The sequence below is a fragment of the Phascolarctos cinereus genome, unplaced genomic scaffold, assembly GCF_003287225.1.
Source record: "Phascolarctos cinereus isolate Bilbo 61053 unplaced genomic scaffold, phaCin_HiC Scaffold_726;HRSCAF=1367, whole genome shotgun sequence".
In the NCBI taxonomy this organism is placed as follows: domain Eukaryota; kingdom Metazoa; phylum Chordata; class Mammalia; order Diprotodontia; family Phascolarctidae; genus Phascolarctos; species Phascolarctos cinereus.
The window spans coordinates 262,735,224-262,755,285 of NW_027556098.1; the positions used below are offsets into that span (position 1 = coordinate 262,735,224).

General features: G+C 37.8%; 1 protein-coding gene across 1 annotated transcript in view; it reads right to left on the minus strand.

The window, feature by feature from the left end:
- PARP4 (poly(ADP-ribose) polymerase family member 4) overlaps positions 1 to 20,062 on the minus strand; it is a 99,655-nt gene that overhangs the window by 18,628 nt on the left and 60,965 nt on the right. The window contains 8 exon segments of the mRNA XM_020968809.2: positions 2,495 to 2,617; positions 6,421 to 6,516; positions 7,997 to 8,077; positions 12,366 to 12,446; positions 12,664 to 12,834; positions 15,937 to 16,036; positions 16,751 to 16,938; positions 17,965 to 18,032. Coding sequence (XP_020824468.1) covers positions 2,495 to 2,617; positions 6,421 to 6,516; positions 7,997 to 8,077; positions 12,366 to 12,446; positions 12,664 to 12,834; positions 15,937 to 16,036; positions 16,751 to 16,938; positions 17,965 to 18,032 — 908 coding nt within the window.

Consider the following 20,062-nt stretch of genomic DNA (forward strand, 5'->3'; position numbering starts at 1 on the left):
GGGTGAGCTTTGATAAAGAGCAAGCCTAGCTCATCATGTGAGACAGGGGTGAAGGAAGAAACAGTAGCAGAAGGCATGAGATGAAGAAGGATAAGGGAGTTCACAGCAAATAGCCTCAATTTTTTTGCAAAATATGAGGCAAGGCTCTCAGATGAATAGGTGGTGGAAAGGGGAACTTTGAGAAGTTGAAGGAGGGATGCAAAGATTTGGAAGAGCTGCTATGGAGAGTGAGACAATGAGTTGATTAGGGAGGTGCAAAAGGACTGCCTAGTAGCATTGAGGGCCCAGTTGAGGTTGTCTCTCCTATGGTTCAGCAGCATGAGTGTCGGAATTAAGGAAGTCAATGGTGGGAGTCATCCAAAGCTGAGGCTTCCTTGGTAGGGTACAATTGTTGATATGATAATGGGGCCAGAGACTCAAGAGAAGAAAACAGTGTAGAGTTGAACTGATTCACCAAGGGCTCAAAGTGTGGAAGAAAGGAGAGTGCCTAGTGCAGGGGAGGTGGCCTGGGAAAGAACTGAGGGGTTGAGGGATTGGAGGTCATAGTGTGGAAAAGGACTAGGGTTTGGTAAGGGAAGGCAGATGGAGAGGCAGAAAGCCATCAGATTATTGTCAGATAAGGAGATTTCAGAATTCTTGAATATGAAGGTGGTGCATTTGTGGATGATGGCAAGATCAAGAATAAGATCAACCATGTGTGCAACTGAGGTAAGGTGGAGGAGTACGTCATGGGAAGTGAGTTGACTGAAGAACTGGGTGGTTGGGTTGTTTGAGGGAGAATCAATACATATGTTGGAGTCCCCTAGTAAGACAGCAGGAATTAAAGAGGAGAAAAAAATTGTGAGCCAGGTACCAGACTCTTTTAGAGAGGAAGGAGAGTAACCTGGACATCTGTTGACAACATCTACCTGGATTTTGAGAGTGGTAGATTTGAATAACATGGACCTTAAAGGAGGTATGATAGAGGTAGGGGGAGAACCTGAAAGTTGCAATGGGGAACAAGGAATATTCCAACTCCCCTACCTTGACTAGTGAACTGAGGGGCATAAACAAAGGCGCAACTAGTACTAGAAAGGTGGCCGGGGAGGCTGTGTCATCAGGAGGAAACCATGTTTCAGTGATTACTAGTTGTTGAAAGGCATGAGAAAGGAAAAGTTTTAGGATGAAGGAATTTTGTTGATTATGGAACAGGCATTCCAGAGGGCACAGTAGAAGGGGTGGGTGGTGTTTGGTTGGGATTTTGGGGTAGCAGGGTTGAGGGTAATGAGAAATTGGGGTTCAGCATCATTGGTATATGTAGATCTAACCAGATGAGAGAATGTTCATCAACTGAGGGGAAGGAAACACTTTTCTTTACATAGGAGGCTAGAGATCAGGCAGGAGACAAGAACAACATGAAACAGAATGCACTTGGTCAGATGGTCAAATGGGAGGCCTTATTTCACCACTCGTCTTCACTCCAAAGGCTGGGATTCCATTGTATTTATTGTCTGTATCATCTATACCAGGATTTAATCATAACACTTTTATACTGTTATTTAAATGGTTCACACCCACACATACACATATATATGTAAAACATATGTATATATGCATAAAATATGTGTGTATGTACACATACATAAAGTTGGGTAACATATAAATTCTTTGACAGAAGGAGCCATTTCTCATTCTTTTCATCATTTAAAGCACCTTCCATAGTTCAATGTACATAGGAGGTGCTTAGTAGATAGTTAGCAAAGCAAAACTGTGCTTTTTTTTTTTAATTGTGACAAAGAATTAGAAACTGAAAGGGGAGTCTATTAATTGGGAAATGACTGAACAAGTTGTGGTTTATGTTTGTGATGGAATGCTATTGTGCTATAAGAAATGATGAAGGGATGGTTTTGGAAAAACCTGAGAAGACCTTTTTTTTTTTTTTGCGAGGCAATTGAGTTTAAGTGGCTTGCCTAGGGTCACATAGCTAGTGTCAAGTGTTTAATTTGAACTCAGGTCCTCCTGACTCCAGGTCCAATGCTCTATCCATTGCGCCGCCTAGCCACCCCATCTGAGAAGACAGCATTGTAAAGACAAATAACTTTTAAAGATTTAGGAACTCTGAACAATACAATGAAACCAGTCTCAGTTCCAGCGGACTCATAATGAAGCATACTACCTACTTCCAGATAGAGACAGAATGGATTTAGAGTGCAGATTGAAAATTTTTTTTGGATATGGTTCATGCAGGAATTTGTTTTGTTTGCCTATACATATTTGTAATGGTTTTTGTTTTTGCTTTTTCAATGGTTAGGGGAGAGAAAGGTTGGAGGGAGAAAATCTGAAACTCAAAATAAAATAAAACTGAATTTTTAAAAAAGTAAAGCTGTGGGAAGAGAATACAATTTGAGTGTGTGTGTGTGTTCACTAAACAAACTTGGTTCATGAAGGTCCATTTTGAAAAATACTTATTTAATATAAATAAAGTCCATATTATAAACATTGCACTAAGACTTACGATCATCATTGCCTCCTCTGGCTGTTCCATCTCTCAATCCATGTATGGCAGAAAGTCTATGTCTTCTGTGTTGACAAGTTCCAAAATATTTGGAGTATAGGAATCCAGTGGTTTATTGCCATCCTGAGTAAAAAAACAAATGAATTTAGAACTGATTTTTATAATAAAGCTTTCATGATTTCATAGTCAGAGCACAGAAGACAATAAGTCCTAAATTGGGAACATTCCTAGAATTAGAGGATGAAGTCAATAAACGTTACCTTCTAAAACTGAAGCTAATCAAAATAAATCCATGAGATTAATCAGCTGCAAAAGCAGATGAGCTATTTACATGACTGAAATGAATGAAACACCCATTGAGAGGTTTTCTCTGAACCAATGAATGGCTTTGTTGGAACTTCTGCTTTTTAAAAAAAGAGTTGTAGCAGGGGGCAGCTAGGTGGTACAGTGGATAGAGCACCAGCCCTGGATTCAGGAGGACCTGAGTTCAAATCTGGCCTCAGACACATACCACTTACTAGCTGTGTGACCCTGGGCAAGTCACTTAACCCCATTGCCTATCCAAAAAACAAAAACAAAAACAAAAAAGAGCTGAAGCAGAACAGCCTCTGGAATTTAAATTAAAAGTACAATAGCAGTAAGTCTACAAGTGCTTATTAACCTCCTATAATGTGCCAGACACTGTGCTAAGTGTTGGGGACACAAAGAAAAAGTAAAATCAGCTGCTCTCAAGGAGCTCACGGTCTAATTGGGAGAGAACATGTAAACGACTGTGTACAGGAGAAACTGGTGATAATAAACAGAGGGAAGGCACTAGCATTAAGGAGGATCAGGACAGATTTCTTTTAGAAAGTAGTATTTTATCTGAGACTTGCAGAAAGTCAGAGAAGCTTGGAGTCAGAAATGAGAAAGGGGAGAGTTCCAGGCATGGAAGACAGCCAGTGAAAATGCCCAGAGTTGGGACACAGAGTATCTTTTTCAAGGACAGCAAGGGAGATAGTATCACTGGATTTATGTAGGAGGTGGGGATATAAGAAGTAAGAAGACTGGAAAAGTAGGAAGGGGCCAGGTTATGGAGGGCTTTAAAAGCCAAACAGAGAATTTATATTTGATCCTGGAGACAATAGGGAGACACTGAAGTTGATTGAAAAGGAGGTGACATGGTTCCACTTGAGCTTGAAGAAGATCAATTTGATAGCTGAGTGGAGAATGGACTGGAATAGGGGAGAAACGTGAGGCAAGGAGACCAATCAGGGCATGACTGCAATAGTCCTGGTGTGAGGTAATAAGGGTGTTCCCAGGGTGGTGGCAATGCCAGAGGAGGGAAGTGGATGTAATTGAGAGAGGTTGGGAAGATGGAGACAACAGGATCTATCAACTAATTAGATAAGGGAGGCAAGAGAGTGAGGAGTTAAGGTTGACGCCTAGGCTTTGAGTACGGTAGTACTCTCCACAGTGATGGAGAAGTTAGTAAGAGGGGAGGGTTGAGGGGGAAAGATAATGAGTTCAGCTTTGGACATGTTGAGTTTAAAATGTCTATGTGACATCTTAATTTCTAATAGGCAGTTGGAGATGTGGGACAGGGGTGAGGAAAGAGGTTAGGACCAGACAAATAAATTGGAGACTCATTTGCATAGAAATGACAGTTGAAACCAAGGGAACTGATGAGATAAAAAATTGAAAAAGTAGAGGGAAAAGAAAAAAGTGCCCAGGCTAGAGCCTTAGTAGACATTCATGATTAATGGGCAAGACCTGCATGAAGATCCAGCAAAGGAGACTAAGAAGGAGTGGTTAGACAGGTACAAGGAGAAGCAGAAGTGTTAAGGTAAAGAGGGTGATCAAAGAAACTACCCTGCTTATTGTGAAGAAGAGGGAGCACCTCAGTGGAGACTGCAGTTCAAGAAGCTAGAAGCAAACAGGAACTGCACAGCCTCACGACCAGTGAAGTTGTGCCTGACCGTCATCATGAGATCAGTAGGCTACTATCAATGCATTGGCTTTGTGAGACCAAAAGAGAGCTGCCCCAAGCAGGGCTTACACACTTTCTATGTAGAACAGAACTACCAAAAAGAATACACTGGTAGCCCTACAGCTCCATAGGTATGAGTTGTCTCTACACTTGGACTATGACCACACATCTTCTCCATGTATGTGCTGGCCACATGTGTTCCACATTTCCCACTAGTGTTGGAATTTGACGGGAAATATGTCCTAGTTTTGTGGAGGAATTGTTTTATTAGAGGGCAGATAGGTGACACAGTAGATAAAGCACCAAAGGGCCTGGAGTTGGGAAGATCTGAATTCAAATCCAGCCTTAGACACTTATTACCTGTATGTCCCCGGGCAAGTCACTTAACTGCTGCCTACCTCATATTCCTCATTTATAAAATGGGGAGAATAACAACACCTGCCTCCCAGGACTGTTGTGAAGATCAAATGAAATAATAATTGTACAGTGTTTAGCACAGTGCCTGACAAGTAATGAGCTAACATATAAATGTTAGCTATTACTTTTATTATCATCATCGTTGTTGTTGGTGTTGCTATTTTTCTTACTATGCTATTTCATTAAATGCTGGTGCCTTGAATTAATTGTGTCCTCTGGTTAACTAGTAAATATAAACGTACCAATGATGGCTTGTGAGCTAAGGTCTTGAGTGAGTTAACTTGGGGTCTGGGGGATTTACTGTGTGATTTGATGAGTGCCCCCCAGGTGTTATAGGTGTTAGGGATGCAAAGATTAAGAAGATAAATTAAATTTCCCTGCTCTCAAGGTGTTTATATTTGACTGTTGATAAAGAAAACTAAAATCTATTCAATTGTATTATAACATATCCAAGAAATGTTATTATTGCAAGTTGGAGTCTAGAAAAAGTAGTGCCAAAGAGTAAGATTTTGTCATTGTTTACCCAGGAAAAGTGGAGAAGAAAATGGCAAACCACTCCAGTACCTCTGCCAAGTAAACCCCAAATGGGGTCACAAAGAGTCATGTGAGACTGAAAAACAACTGAGCAATCTAGGAAAGAGGGTTGTCTTATTTTGGACTACCCATATCAATTCTTCAGACAAGAATATCCTCAGAGTAAATTTAGCAGAATCTAAGTTTTGCAATTAGTAGGAACTTAAATATTTATTGAATTCTAATCAAGGTACCCTATTTTTATGGAAAAGTACAGGAGTCAAGTACAGGATGGTTTACCTTGCATTGGTTCAGCTACCACAAAATTACCGTCCTTCAAGAATCAATACCTATTACCCAGCAGGTAATATTAATTCTGCCATCAAGGTGGTATTCTTCAGATACTGACTGTTATCTCATCAGACCAAAACATTCTAAGTACGATATGGGCTCAAAGGCAGTACTTTAGACAACCTCCCAAAGCTGAGGCAGCCAGATAGGCAAAGACAATAATTAACAATAAGATGAGACTTCTTGGTGGTCTTTATAATTGCCCACCATCATAGGAATGTGCAGGCATATTTCACAAGGCTCTGTTGATAGACACCTATCACTGACCACTGGAGCCATGGTCAAGAGATCAGCCTCAATCCTCAGGTCCATTAACTTCCTCAATAAGGGAGAAAAATATTTGCATTACCTCTTTCAAAAGATTATGTTGAAGAAAGCACTTTGGAAGGTGGAAAACACTATGGGAATATGAGATGTCATAATTACTATTAATAAAATAATAGTTATATAATTATTAATATATAATATATATAATATATATAATATAAATCCATGCTTTATAATATCCTTGAAGATACCTGCTTTGTAGCAAAATGTCACTTAATTTTTCCGCTTTACCACATAATTAAAGTTCATGATAAATTTAATAACTATGATTTAATAGCCCTAAGTTTTGATTATTTTCTTATCTAAGGCAATTAAAATAATTTAATTACCTATTAACAATAATACTTACCCTTTTTTCAACTGCCACAAAACTTGTAAATTGTGTTATAATAGAGTTCTCCTTGCTGAGTTTAATAATCAGAGACTTCAAAACTTGCTTCTTCATCTAGGTTGGAACATTTTAAATGGACAGCAATATCATACCAAACAGATGTATTTTATATTCAAGGTACATAGATACTAAAATCATACAGACACATACACTATGTTTCATTTCAATTCTGGTTTTTATCACTCCTTAAACAGAAATTGTAGAAAACTCTGTTTTCCCTTTAGATAAAGAAGTATGATCCTATGTTCAGAGAGAACACTGGACTTGGAATCAGATGATGTGGGTTCAAGCTTTGGCTTTTCCACATTCTTCAATATGTCGCTTAATCTCTCTTAGCTTCAGTTTCCTCATCTATAAAATGGGTGCAATGCTACTGGCTTTTTATTTACTTCACAAAGTTGCTATGAAAATTAAATAAGAATATATGTGAAAATGTTTTTTAAACTGTAAATACTCCTCAAATGTAAGATTTTATTATTGTTATCTATGATTCTAAGCAAAACATCCAGGCAAAAGTTTTCTTCTACATTTTTCACTTTCACAAGGTAGATGACTCCATGTCACACACATAAGACACCATTAACTGATCTGATGAATCATATTCAAAGGAACAGCAAAGACTTTGATAAAAATCAAATAAGGAAAACTGCCTAATCCAAGAACAATACCAGAAAATCTTGAAAATAATTTGTCAGTTTATCAATCCAAAAGTCTGATAATTTATTGTTATATTAATTTAGGATCATCCTCTTAAAAGCAACCATTGCCTACCCATAGTATTGGGCTTTAGATAGCGTTTATTCTATGTTAACATCTATGAAGTCAAGAAATCTATTATAAGCTTTCACCTTTGGAAAGCAGTTACAGATCTGTAGCTTCACAAATTCAAGAGGGAAATCTCTCTACAATAATAAAAATCTTTCATCAGATATTTTATAGGATCATAGGCCTAGAGCTTGAAAGGACTTTCTTTTTTTTTCTTTTATTTTTTTTGAAAGGATTTTGAAGATGATCTTGTCCAACCCTCTCATCCTACAGGTAAGGAAAGCAAAACCCAGAGAGCTTAGATGGCTCATCCAAGATCATGTAAATAAGAAATGGGATTTGAAATCATGTTTTAAGACCCTCATTTAAGAGCTCCTTCAAGTCCACTTCTCTTTCCACTGGAGCCTAATATTACATTTGCTCTTGCTGTTACCCTAATTTTCAGGACTAGAAATCTCTTTTGGTTTTCCTTTTAAATGAAAATGTAATTGAAGAAAATAAAATGGGACTTTCTCTCTAAAAGAAATAAAAAGAGATGAAGCTATTCTTCATCATGTTGTTGCTGCCATTCTAGGATGAGATTATCTCTAAAGTTCCTTCCAGCTCTAAATTCTATGATTCTACAATCCTCTTTAAGATAAATTCCTTTCACCCTAAAAAATAGATTAATGTCTTTATCTAGATTACCTAACTTCACATGTTGTGGGTTACATCAGTTTAAGGAAGATTTTCTAAAATTCAAAGCATATTTTCCATAGAAAGAACAAACCTCATGTTTCGTTTCATCCTCATGGAGAATTCCATCTTCATAATCTCTAATGATAGCTCTAGCTGTTAGCTTGTGAAACATCTACATTTCAGGGGTAAAAGAAAACAATTGTAACTTTTCTTTGATTCCCATTTCACCTTCTTGAATCTTTTAGAAGTCATTAATTTCCGTAGTTCCCTAATGTGATTATCTTTTTTTATAAGCAAGTAGCAGGTTTGTCCCTATGACACCCACCCAATGCTAGGAGGATGTCTGCACAAATGTTCTCTGAGGAAAGAGAAAGTATTGTAACCTAAAGATTTTTCTCCTCTCTCATAAAAAGAATTGACCTTAGGAAATGACTTAGATGACCCTTAGTATCTGTTTATGTTTTGTTTTCAAACTAATACTCCACTTTTACTGTTTATTTATATTTTCCAAATTAAAATTTATTTTTAATGATAAAAAATCTGCCTTATCTCCTCTCATCTACACCCCTCCAAACTGAGAAAGAAAGAAAAACAAATCCCCAGTTATAAACATGAATAGTCAAACAAAACAAATTCCTGTATTAGTCAAGCAAAAAAAAAATCTATGCTCTGAGTTCATCATCTCTCTATCATGAGGTAGTTAATATTTCACAATGGATCTTCAGAAATCATGACTCTTTAGGTCCTAAGTCTTTCAAAATTGTTTTTTCAATAGTGTTGTCATTGTGTACAACATTCTCGTGGTTCTGCTCACTTCATTCTGCATTGGTTCACACAAACCTTCCTAGGTTTCTCTGAAATCATCCCCTTCAACATTTCTCATAGCACAAAAATATTCCATCATCATTATAAACCATAACATCCTCAGCCATTCCCAAATTGGTGGATACACCTTCAATTTCTGGTTCTTTACCACCACCAAAATATAACTATTTTTTTAAATATCTTTAGAGTTTGTTTTGTTTTGGATTACTCCCTCCCTTAAACTTACAGTCCCCCCACCTGTTCCCCTCCTAGTTGTCTCTCTTTTCCCTTCTGTTTTCCTGTTGAATGAAATATATTCCTATACATAACTCCTGTGTGTGTATATGTGTGTTTTACTTCTTTTGATCTATTCAGATGAGAAGGAAGTTTAAGTATTAATCACTCTCCTCAACCCTTCCTCATTGTTCACATAGACTTCGATTTCTGCAACCCTATTATTTAAGATAATTTCCCCCATTCTTCCCCTTTCTTCCTCCTGCCTGCATATTCCTCTTCACCTCATTTTCCGTTCTCCTTTTAAGGTTGCCAAAATATAAGAGAACCATCCCCAGGTGCTCTATCTAATTAGAATCCTTCTATGACCTTTGATGGGCAATTAGGTGGTACAGTGGATAAAGCACTGGGCCTGCAGTCAGAAAGACCTGAGTTCCACTCTGGCCTCATACACTTACTAGCTGTGTGACATTGGACAAGTCACTTAACCCTGTTTGCCTCAGTTCCTCATCTGTAAAATGAGCTGGAGAAAGAAATGGAAAACTATTCCAATATTTTTACCACGAAAACCCCAAAAGGGGTCATGAAGAGTTGGGACTGAAACAACTGAACACCAACAATAAAATGATGTTTAGTGATAACAGCAGTCTTAGAGGCCATGTGTATCATCTCCCTGTATTAGAATACAAACAGCTGATCCTTTTGTAGTCCCTTATTATTTCTCAGGCACGTTTACCTTTTTGTCTCTCTCTTGACTCCTTGTGTTTGCACTTCAAATTCTCTATAGAGCTCTAGTCTTTTCATCAGTAATGCCTGGAAATTCTTTATTTCATTAAAATTCCATTTTTTTTCTCCTGCTGAATTATACTCAGGTTTGCTGGATAGGTTATTCTTGATTGTAAGGCTATGTTCGCTGTCATATGTAATACTGTATTCTAAGCTCTACGTTACTTTATAGTGGTAACTGCTAAAATGTGTGTGATTTCAGACTGTGGCTCCAAGGTATGTGAATTCTTTCTTTCTGGCTGCTTGGCTTTGATGTTTCTGGGAGTTTTCATTTTGTTTTTTGTTTGTTTTTTTTCCCCAGAAAGTGACCTGTAGATTTTTTCTACTTCTACTTTGCCCTTTAGTTCTAAGACATCTGGGTAAGTTTTCTTTTATGATTGCTCAAAATATAATGTCTAGACTACTTTTTTGTTCTTGGCTTTCAGGTAGTCCAATGATTCTTAAATGATCTCTCCTCAGTCTGTTTTCCAGGTGAGCTGTTTTTGCTATGAGATACATATCTTACATTTTCTTCAATTTTCAGTCTTGACTGTTTTAATATTTCTTATTGCTTCATGGATTCATTAACTTCTATGTGGTTCATTATAATTTTCAGAGAATTTGTTGCTTCAGCAAAGTTTTCTATTTCTGCTCTCAAGCCATCAATTCCCTTTTCCATTCTTTCTTCCATAACTCTCATTTCTTTTCTAATTTTCCTCTAGTTCTCTTATTTAATTTATAAAAAAAAATTAAAGTATTAAAAACCTCTTGCTTCATTGCTTGCAGGAATTCTAATTGAATTTCTCCCACATCAAATTTTTCTTTGAAGCTTTGCTTGTAAATATTTTAGAGGCATTCTCTTCTGAGTTTGCATATTGAACATCAGTGTCACTGTAATTAATAGACTTTTATGATGAGTGGTTTTTTTTGCTCAAATTTTTCACCCTACTTCCTGACTGTGGATTTTATGTTAAGTCAGGCTCTGTGCCCTTCCGGGAAGAATTTCTGGGCTGCTCTTGCTGCTGCTTTCTTGAGGTACTAAGTTATTCTGAGGACAGATCATGCTGGGGAACTGCAAGCTTTCAGTGCTCCCAGAGTGGTCTAACTCAAGGCAAAGTCTAATTTCTGCCCTCCTGGTCTCAGCTGTACAAGTCCTGACTTTGGTTTTGGTCTGAGCAAACACAACTGTGGTTTTACCCCAACTGGAGTTCTAGTAGACTACTATCAGATTCTGCCACTATCAACCAGCTGAAAACTCTGCTGGTTCATAGTGAAAGAAGTGAATGCTTTTCTTTGGTCTTGGATTCTTGCCCTGGTTATTCAGTTGCAAGCTTAAGTCTGGGCTGGAAGTTAGAACTGAGACTCTGTTCTCTTCTTTCCCTAGGGTCAAAACCACACAGCTGCAGCTTGCTTCTGAAATTTGCTTTCTGTTTGGTACATAACACATGTAACTTCTTCTCACCCACGAATGCCATCCTTAAGGCATAGGTTTCTTTCTCAGTTAGTCCTAGATCTATGACCCAGGACTAGATAGTGAGCAATAAAGTTGTCAGTTATTATCTCTTCCTGTACCCTTCACAAGAATGGACTTCTCTTTGCTGGATTTGGAACTTTCTATTGCCCTGGGGCATAGCATCTCTGTGCTGGAGTTATCTGTGCGGCTATTCCTGGGTAGACCCCCATCACTAAGTGTCTGCAGACTTCTTTATCTATCTCTCTATGCTGACTTAGGCTGGAAAAAAGGACTCACTATCATTTTTCTTGGATTTTCCAATCAGAACTCAGTCTGATGCATTTCCTAGATTTGTTTGGAGATACTGTGTGGGCTTGGAGGTGGGAGGAGCTAAGCTATACTGCTTCCTGATATTCCACCTCCTCTAGAATCTGCTTTCAATAAAATTTCAACTCTTCTACCCTCTTAATACCATGGTAGTTAAAAAAAAAGTTTAGTTGTATAAATGAGGTTTTTACTTACCAAAAACAAATAATTCCTATATTACATAGTTTATTCATAAATATAAAGAAGGTTGTTTAATGCATTTTATGAGGCAAATATAGTGTCAATTTTAAAACCAGATTAAAGATAACACTAAAAAAGAAAATAAAGATCAATTTCTCTAATAAATATACAAAATACTCAATAAAATATTAGCATAATACAGCAACATATTAAGAAAATTATTTATCATGATCAAGTAGGTTTTATACCAGGCAAATAATCTAATGTCTCTGTGCTTCAGTCAGATGATAACAACACTACTTTTGTCAGTCAAGCACTTTAAAAACCTTGAAGCACAACATAAAGGTGAATCTTTCTTATACTATACTGAACAAAATTTAATTTTGATTAATTAATAAAGCTTGTAAATTAATAATAGAGACAAAATGGATATGAATTTTACCTAAATAGGTAAATAAAATATGTAGGTTACTCAATATACTACTGTTCAACTAAATGTTTATGGGTGTGGAAAAGTGAGCTCATATGTCCAGACAATTACTTCTCTGAGTGAGATACTTAGACTTTTAATATGAAACTGAAATAAAAATATTAAGTACATACTATATATAAAATGACTAAGCATATGTTTATTAAAATATAAAATTATGAAAATTGATTATTATCACAGGCATATATATGAAATCTTGAATCTTACAGTTCCAGTTGTTTTCTGTAGTTCAGTAGTTGATACCATTGTGTGAAATTCTCTTTCTTGAAACAAAGCATTTAGGATGGCCTGAAGGACATTAAAAAAAGAGGTATCACATTTAAAGCCTCTTAGCCTCTGATACCTTTAGCAGTGATTATCCCAGTGATTAACAATTAACAATCAAAAAGCACTCTCCCTTAGTTGGAAAATGTATCCACCAAAGAGGCGAGTTTTAAAACAAGCCAGGGATTAGTTGGCTAAATATTCAAACACCCAACCTGTGCTTCTTTGGACCACTCCTTACCTGTGTACAATGAGGAACGAATCCATACACAAGCAATCTATCATTGCTGAATAAGGCCTGGATTTGTGTAGGAGCCTGCATGGGCTCTGGTGAATTTAGATTCAGTTGTTGCCATTTAATAGACACGGAGCTGCATCCTGGAGAAAATATTCTTGTCATCTGGTCTTCAATCTATTTACAAAGGAAAAAAAGGTGGATTAGGTCTTAATTTTACTCCATTAAAAAGAGCTTTCATGCTAATTTAACAAATTTATATTTTCATGATTTTACACTTTTTTCTTTCTTGTTCTATACAGAAGGTCAATTATTATTCTCTTTGTATACATGAGAAAACTGGGGCTCAGAAGTTAAATGACTTGTCCAAGGTCACACAGCTAGTGAGTGTCTCAGGTGGGATTCAAGTGGAGGTCTTCCTAGCTCCACATATAGTATTCTTGGTTGTCGTTCTTTGTTCTTGAAGAGGACCAAAATGACATCACTACACTAGAGTCAAGTTATAATGCACCCGACTGTGGCTGATCAGACCAATATGAGCTCGGAATTTTCCAACACAGGTCAGGCACAAATAGTCCATGTGAATATTTGGGGTGGATTCTCTAAATTTGCACATCTTGTGTTTCTTTTGAGCTGCTTCAATTTTGCTTTGCTCCTAGAGCACAGCACCTTCTCTGATGTGAGCATGCCTTGCTGAGTGGTCCTGTGCCAGTGTCTCCCATGTAAACAATCAATTCCAAAGTTCTTAAGAGAGACCTTGAAAATGTACTTGTATCACTTTTTCTGACCACTGTGTGAATGTTTGCTATGTGTGAGTTCTCCATAAAATAGTCTTTTTGGCAAGCATACATTTTGCATTTGAACAACATGGCCAGCCCATTGGAGCTGCACTCTCTGCAGTAGAGTTTGAATGCTTGGCAGTTTAGTTTGAGAAAGGACCTCAGTGTCTAGTATCTTATCCTGCCAAGTGATCTTCAGAATCTTCCTAAGACAATTCAAATGGAAGCCGTTCAGTTTCTTGGCATGGCGCTGGTATACTGTCCAGGTTTCGCAAGCATACAACAATGAGGTCAGCACAATAACTCTGTAGACTTTCAGTTTGGTAGTCAGTTTAATACCTCTTCTCTCCTGCACTTTCCTTCAGAGCCTCCCAAATACTGAGCTGGCTCTGGCAATGTGTGTGTCAACCTCATTATCAATGTGTACATGCCTGGAAAGTATACTACCAAGCTAAGTGAACTTATCGACAGCATTCAAAACTTCTCCATTTTCTGTAACAACAGTATTCTATTCACCACATTAAGATGGCTCTGAATTGTGTTAGAATCCATACATTCAAATGAATGCTGTCTTGCAAAGCCTCTTCTTGGGAAACTACATTTATTCCAACAATGCTACCATAACTTGAACTCATTGGGGGTTACTCTTTGAGCAGCCTCAGAACCAGTTTATAAGCCATGAAAAAGTCACTCTAATTGCTTTAGAGTCACATTCCATTTGTTACCCCAAAGAGAAGTGGCTTTGGATGACTTTTGTTTAAAAATTACCAGTCTCTATCATGTTAGAAACCTTGGTGTTATTTTTCTATTCCCAATCCCTCAACTCTCATAAGCCAATCATTTATCAATTCTTATTAATTCCATCTCTGAAAGATCTCTGAAATCCATTCCTTTTTTCTCTATTTCCACAGCCATCATCCTAGTACAGGTTCCCATTACCAGCCCCCTGGATATTACAAGAGCTTCTTAACTTCCCATCTCTACTTTCTGTCTCTGATAATCTGTCACACTGCTGCCAGAGTTATCTTCCTTACATAGATCTAATCATGTTACACATCTGTGCAAGAATTAGATTGGTTTCCTCTTGCCTAGTAAGTAGTTAAACTCCTCTGCTTGTCATTCAGAGGCTCCACATGTGGCCCTATCTCTTACCCTTTCAGCCTTATCTAATACAGCTCTCTCCTGTACTCTATGTCCCAGTCATACTAGAGCACTTGCTGACCTCCATACATGGCCCACAGTTGCCCATTTCTCTACTCTGTGCCATGGCTCACACTGTTCCCTATGCCTAGGTTGCCCCACCAACAACAAGACTGGGAATTTCTACCTAATCTTTATAGCCCAATTCAAAAGCTTGCTTTCTCCAGGAAGCCTTCCCTGATTCCCTAAGTTAGTAACTAGCTACCCCGCCCCGCCTTCAGACCTGCATAGCACTTTGTACCTCTCACTGATTTAGAGATTGTCTTACAGTTACTTTTTTATGTGTCATAGTCTCTGTTCCTTTCTCTCTATTCATTTCATATTCTATTCTATTCTATTCTATTCTATTCTATTCTATTCTATTCTATTCTATTCTATTCTATTCTATTCTATTCTATTCTATTCATTTTTATGTGTCATAGTCCCTGTTCCCTTTTCTCTATTCATTTCATAGCTACTCTCGTTCACGGCTTGAACGAGAGTAGCTATGAAATGAAGAGAGAGAAGGGAACAGATGTGAGAAATGTTGAGGAGGTGGGATTGGATATGGGAAGCAAGTAAGAGGGAGGAGTAAAGGGTGACTCAGGTTGTAAACCTGGATTACTAGAAGAATCCTGGTCTCTTTGACAGAGACAGGGAAATTAGGAGGAGGGGTGGGTATGAATGAAGGGAATGAATGAAGTTTGAGAAGTCCAGCTGTCATTGGATGTTGGTTGAATAAGGACCAACATAGTTAAGTGTAGAGAGGCTCATCAATAGAAGGTTAGTTAACAACTGATGATTTTTTTGGTCTTTTTTTTTTTTCTGGTAACTCAGGATGACTATCTGCCAAAGAGGTGAGAGATTGTGATCTGTGTCAATGGAGAGAATTCTTATACCAAAGAAGTCAGGGATCGATAAAGGATTGAAGTTATAACTCCTTTCTTCCCACTAGACTGTAGGAGCTATAAGGCCAAGGATCAGGGCTTATCTAAACTTTATATCTCTTCCAAGTCTTAGCACTTAATAAATTAACCTATACAGAACAGTTAATTAATATATGTTTATAGAATTGAATGGAACCTTTAGAATAATATCAGAAAACAAAGTTAAGAGTGACAGATTTTGAATGAATGACATTTGTGGGCATTTTTTATTTAGTCAAGGACTAAAATGAAGTGATTTACTATGATTGTATAGATACTAGAACCCAGAGATCAATTTCACTGACTGTTGCATAAGATTTAAAAACACACATAATTAATGTTTATGATATTTCACATTCTCATAGGCATATCTGTGAAAAGGTGAAGAAACTTACCTGTTTTTTCCAATTATATTTAGATTTCATATTAAAGTACTCAAATGCTCCAGCACCATACTGGGACAAAGCCCTCAGGATATGACGATTTGCCATGGACCTGGTCAAATTTTAAAGGCTTAGTTTCAAGATTTATGAAAATAATTTTAAAGATCTTTACAATGAGGCATGTCAAAGCTCAAAATGTCAACAAAAGAAAGCACATGGCATCAACAGATGGTGCCATGCCCCCCTGGGTGGTTTTGGGATTTGTAATCCAAAGGAAATAAAACAAGCCATATTAGGGAGAACATACCTAAATTCCTTAGACTTAATGGATTTGTGCTGATCTTTCTCAACAAAGCAATTGGAAAGTGGTGATAACAGATGGTCTTTCAGATCATACTTCTCTCTAAATAGGGACCAATCTCTTTTCAACCAGAAGTACGGGTAGGGAATGAAATGATAGTTACCTCTTACACCTACTCCCAAACAATGCCTGTGCCTAACCCAAATACCAAGGGAAAACAAACACCTTCTCCTTCCCTTAGCTTCCGTAACCCTCTTCTTCTCCAGCCTATCTGACTCCTTCTTAATCTTTTTTGGCTGATTTGCGTCCATTCTATGCCTCCTAATCAAAGAACTCCTCTTCTTTCTATAGTCTTTCCTTTGGGTATTTCCTCATCTCTCACTGATTCCTTCACCTTTTGGAAGTCATCTTTGTAACCCATCTATTCAGTCACAATTCCCTAAATTCCAGTCCTGTGTCACCAAATGCCTGTTGGCCACTCACCCCTATATTTCCCATTTACATAATGATTTTTCTTGCACTTACCCAATGCCACATGTAAATAAGCGGGTATGTCTAACATTTCTTTTTACAATCTGCAATGTCAGGCTCTCATTCTGAATATGCCCATCAGATAGAAGAAGTATGTTTCGCATCCCTTGAGAAGGGTAAAGTAAATTTAAAAAGCGCAGGGTTTTCCAGAAGTCAGTATTTCCCATAGTAGGTGTAGCAGACTGGAAAAAATTAAAAGAAAGTGGGTTTTATTCACATTTTGTAAACTTGCTATTAAATATTTCTTCTTTTGAGGTACTTGCTTTTTTAGAGAGGGGCCCCCTTATTTTTTTGATACTTACTTTTAAAAAAATGACATATTTGCTACTGTACCTGGGAAGAACAGCTAAACTAATATCATTCCACTTCTGCACTATGAACTTATAAAAAGAGAATTCTCATATTTCCTTTTAGATAACTAGAAAATACAAGTATTCTCTTTAAGTGCCTAAATTAAGTGAGAATGTGTCCTTCTGTTGCTGTTTGTTTTTAATAGGTCATTATACACTTAACTTTAAAGGTCCACAAAGCCAATTAAACTTACATTTACCACTAATTAAACTTTTTAATACAATATACCAATGTAAATTTACCTTTCCTCCCCAACTTATAAATTGTCCATTAATATCCTCTACAGATAGTACTTTTTAAAGACAAAATGAAAGAGCTGCTATCAAATGCTATTTTTACTTGCACTGTGGTTGCTCTTAATTAGTGGTTGAAATCTTATTTTAGAGTGAGAAAATAGGAAAAAGCAATTTTCCCTGAATAAAAGTAACAAGAGCTCTTTGTGGCTGCTCGTCTCAAATTGCATATCATACATTAGACTCTTTACAGACCAACTGTTCAGGCCCCTTGTTTAACTGGTTTACCTCCCCATCTGTGATTGACTCTCTGTAAAAATTATCTCCTCCCTTAAGTTGCCTCTTTACCAAAGATTACCAAAGTCAACCTTCCTGCCTACATATCTGTGACTTTATCACCTTTTCCTCCTTCCTACTTCTGGTCGCAATACTTTTTCCAGACTGGAAAAATCAGCATCAAAAATACAAAAGCTACAATAAATAAATGGGATAGTAGCAGGCAATATGACAAAAACACTGATATATACCCAGGGCCCCAGAGGCAGAAAAGTGCTAAATCCTGGGAATGTCATTGAAATTTCATAGGCAAAGACTCAGGAGATTAAGAAAGAGTGTTTTACTTACCATAATGAACTCTGTCAGTTAAGGATTGCTTGTGGAGTACTTAGGATATGCGAATAATTCAGTATAACCTGTACAATGAAATTTGTTTGAAACGCCTGTTAAATATTTATTCCAGTAACTTCTAACACAGCATCATTATATGGTTTTATTCCTGTCATTTAAAAATGCCTTACATATTTGTTTATATACATTTATTTGGTTGGGCCTCATTTTTAGGAAACTGTGATATATAAAAATCTTAATTTGTAATTTTGACAGGGGACTGATCGATGAGGGCCAGTCCTAGGTGCATACACAGGAGACTTATGGATGTTTGGTGAACCCATTTCTAGAAGTTCATGATGATGTGGGACGAAGGTGTGCAGGTCTTCATGAAGCATTGGCAAATGCTTATTCTGTGACTGTTTCCTGCCCACTCACAGCATAGTGGAGAATGACCTTTTGATCTGGGGCTGAGCAGGAACTGAGAGTTCATACAAAAGGCCCTAACACAAAAAATAATTTTTCCTTCCCACTGGCCCTGAGACATAAGGAGGTCTCTGATGTCTGGACAACCACTGGTGGGGGGTGTCCTTTTTCCTCTCTTACCAGGCTAGCTGCTGAGTGTATGGCCTCTAAAGTAGGTCTATTATCAGGGATGGGACTGCCTCCTGCTTATATTTTCTATCCCTTGGTATGGGACTTTAAAAATTTTTTTTTTTATTTTTGGCTAGGCAATGGGGTTAAGTGACTTGCCCAGGGTCACACAGCTAGTAAGTGGTATGTGTCTGAGGCCAGATTTGAACTCAGGTCCTCCTGAATCCAGGGTCGGTGCTCTATCCATTGTGCCACCTAGGTGCCCCTGGTATGGGACTTTTTGAGACATCACCAGTACTGTGCCTACCCTACCACAAACGCTGAGAGCACCCTTTGGAAAAAAAAGAAGGGATTCAGAGGTTCTGTGGCTTCATCCTTGTGAGGTGCCTTGGTCACATATGTTTCCTACACATGTGCCTCTTTGTGACTGTGTTTTAAATTCATGCCCACTCTTTTCCCCTTCTCCCCAGACTCCGGATATATGTGTGGGATAATGTGCCCCTGGTATTAGGGGAAATGCTTTGTAGTTATTGTCCTTGTTACATCATTTCACTAAAGAACTGAGTTTGCTGACTGATTATTAAGGGAGAGACCCACCAGTGGAGGCACTTGTGAGTCAGCGTTAGGAAGCTAACCGTCCACAGGGTTCCTTCTAGAACCCTAAAGTACTAGCATCCAACCCTGTGGAGTTCCAACCTGCCAGCACCAATGTGAGTCAGGCAAATGAGACTTGACAGGGGGTGACAATTAGGCAATTAGGGGGTGGCAAAAGGATTCACCCTAGCAGTCCTTTCAACAAACAATTTTGCCAACACATTTATACCAGAAAAATCTCTAATTTAGAACTCAATTATTATGTAAAACAAGGTATGTCTATATCTCAAATGATATCTTATGTTTCTATAAAATAGTGGGATCTTGCTTCATCTGTTCCTCCCTAGCATTTGTTCACATTACTTGGCCGACACTAAGGTAAAGGAGAGAAACTATAAGAACTCTGCCTTTTTCAGAATGGCATGGGCTCATGGCTTGATGGAACACAGAGTTCCACTCTGGGCTGTTCCATGTGTCTTCCTTCCTCATTAGAGTCAGTGCCTGATCCTCTTTCTCTTATGACTCTTTCACTGTCCTTACTTGGTGAAGAAGATCTGATTACATATCTTTTAATAGCATATGTTCTTTAAATAGAATACACCCTCACAATGTCCAGGGGTTCTTAACCTTTTTTATGTCATGCACCCTTCTGGTAGTCTGGAGAAATCTATGGAGCCCTTCTTTGAATAATGTTTTTAAATAATGGAAAGAAACACTAAATTTAAGTTACTCTAACTTAGTGAAAATAAAAATGTGATTTTTCTTTTTCCCATCTAAGTTCACAGACCTTCAAATCTATCCATGGACCCCAGGTTAACAACTCCTGGGGCAGACTCAGAGAATGTCAGAGTTGGAAGAGATCACAATGGTCATCTAGTTCAGCCTGCACTTGGACAGGAGTTTCCTCCACAACATCCTCCATACGTGG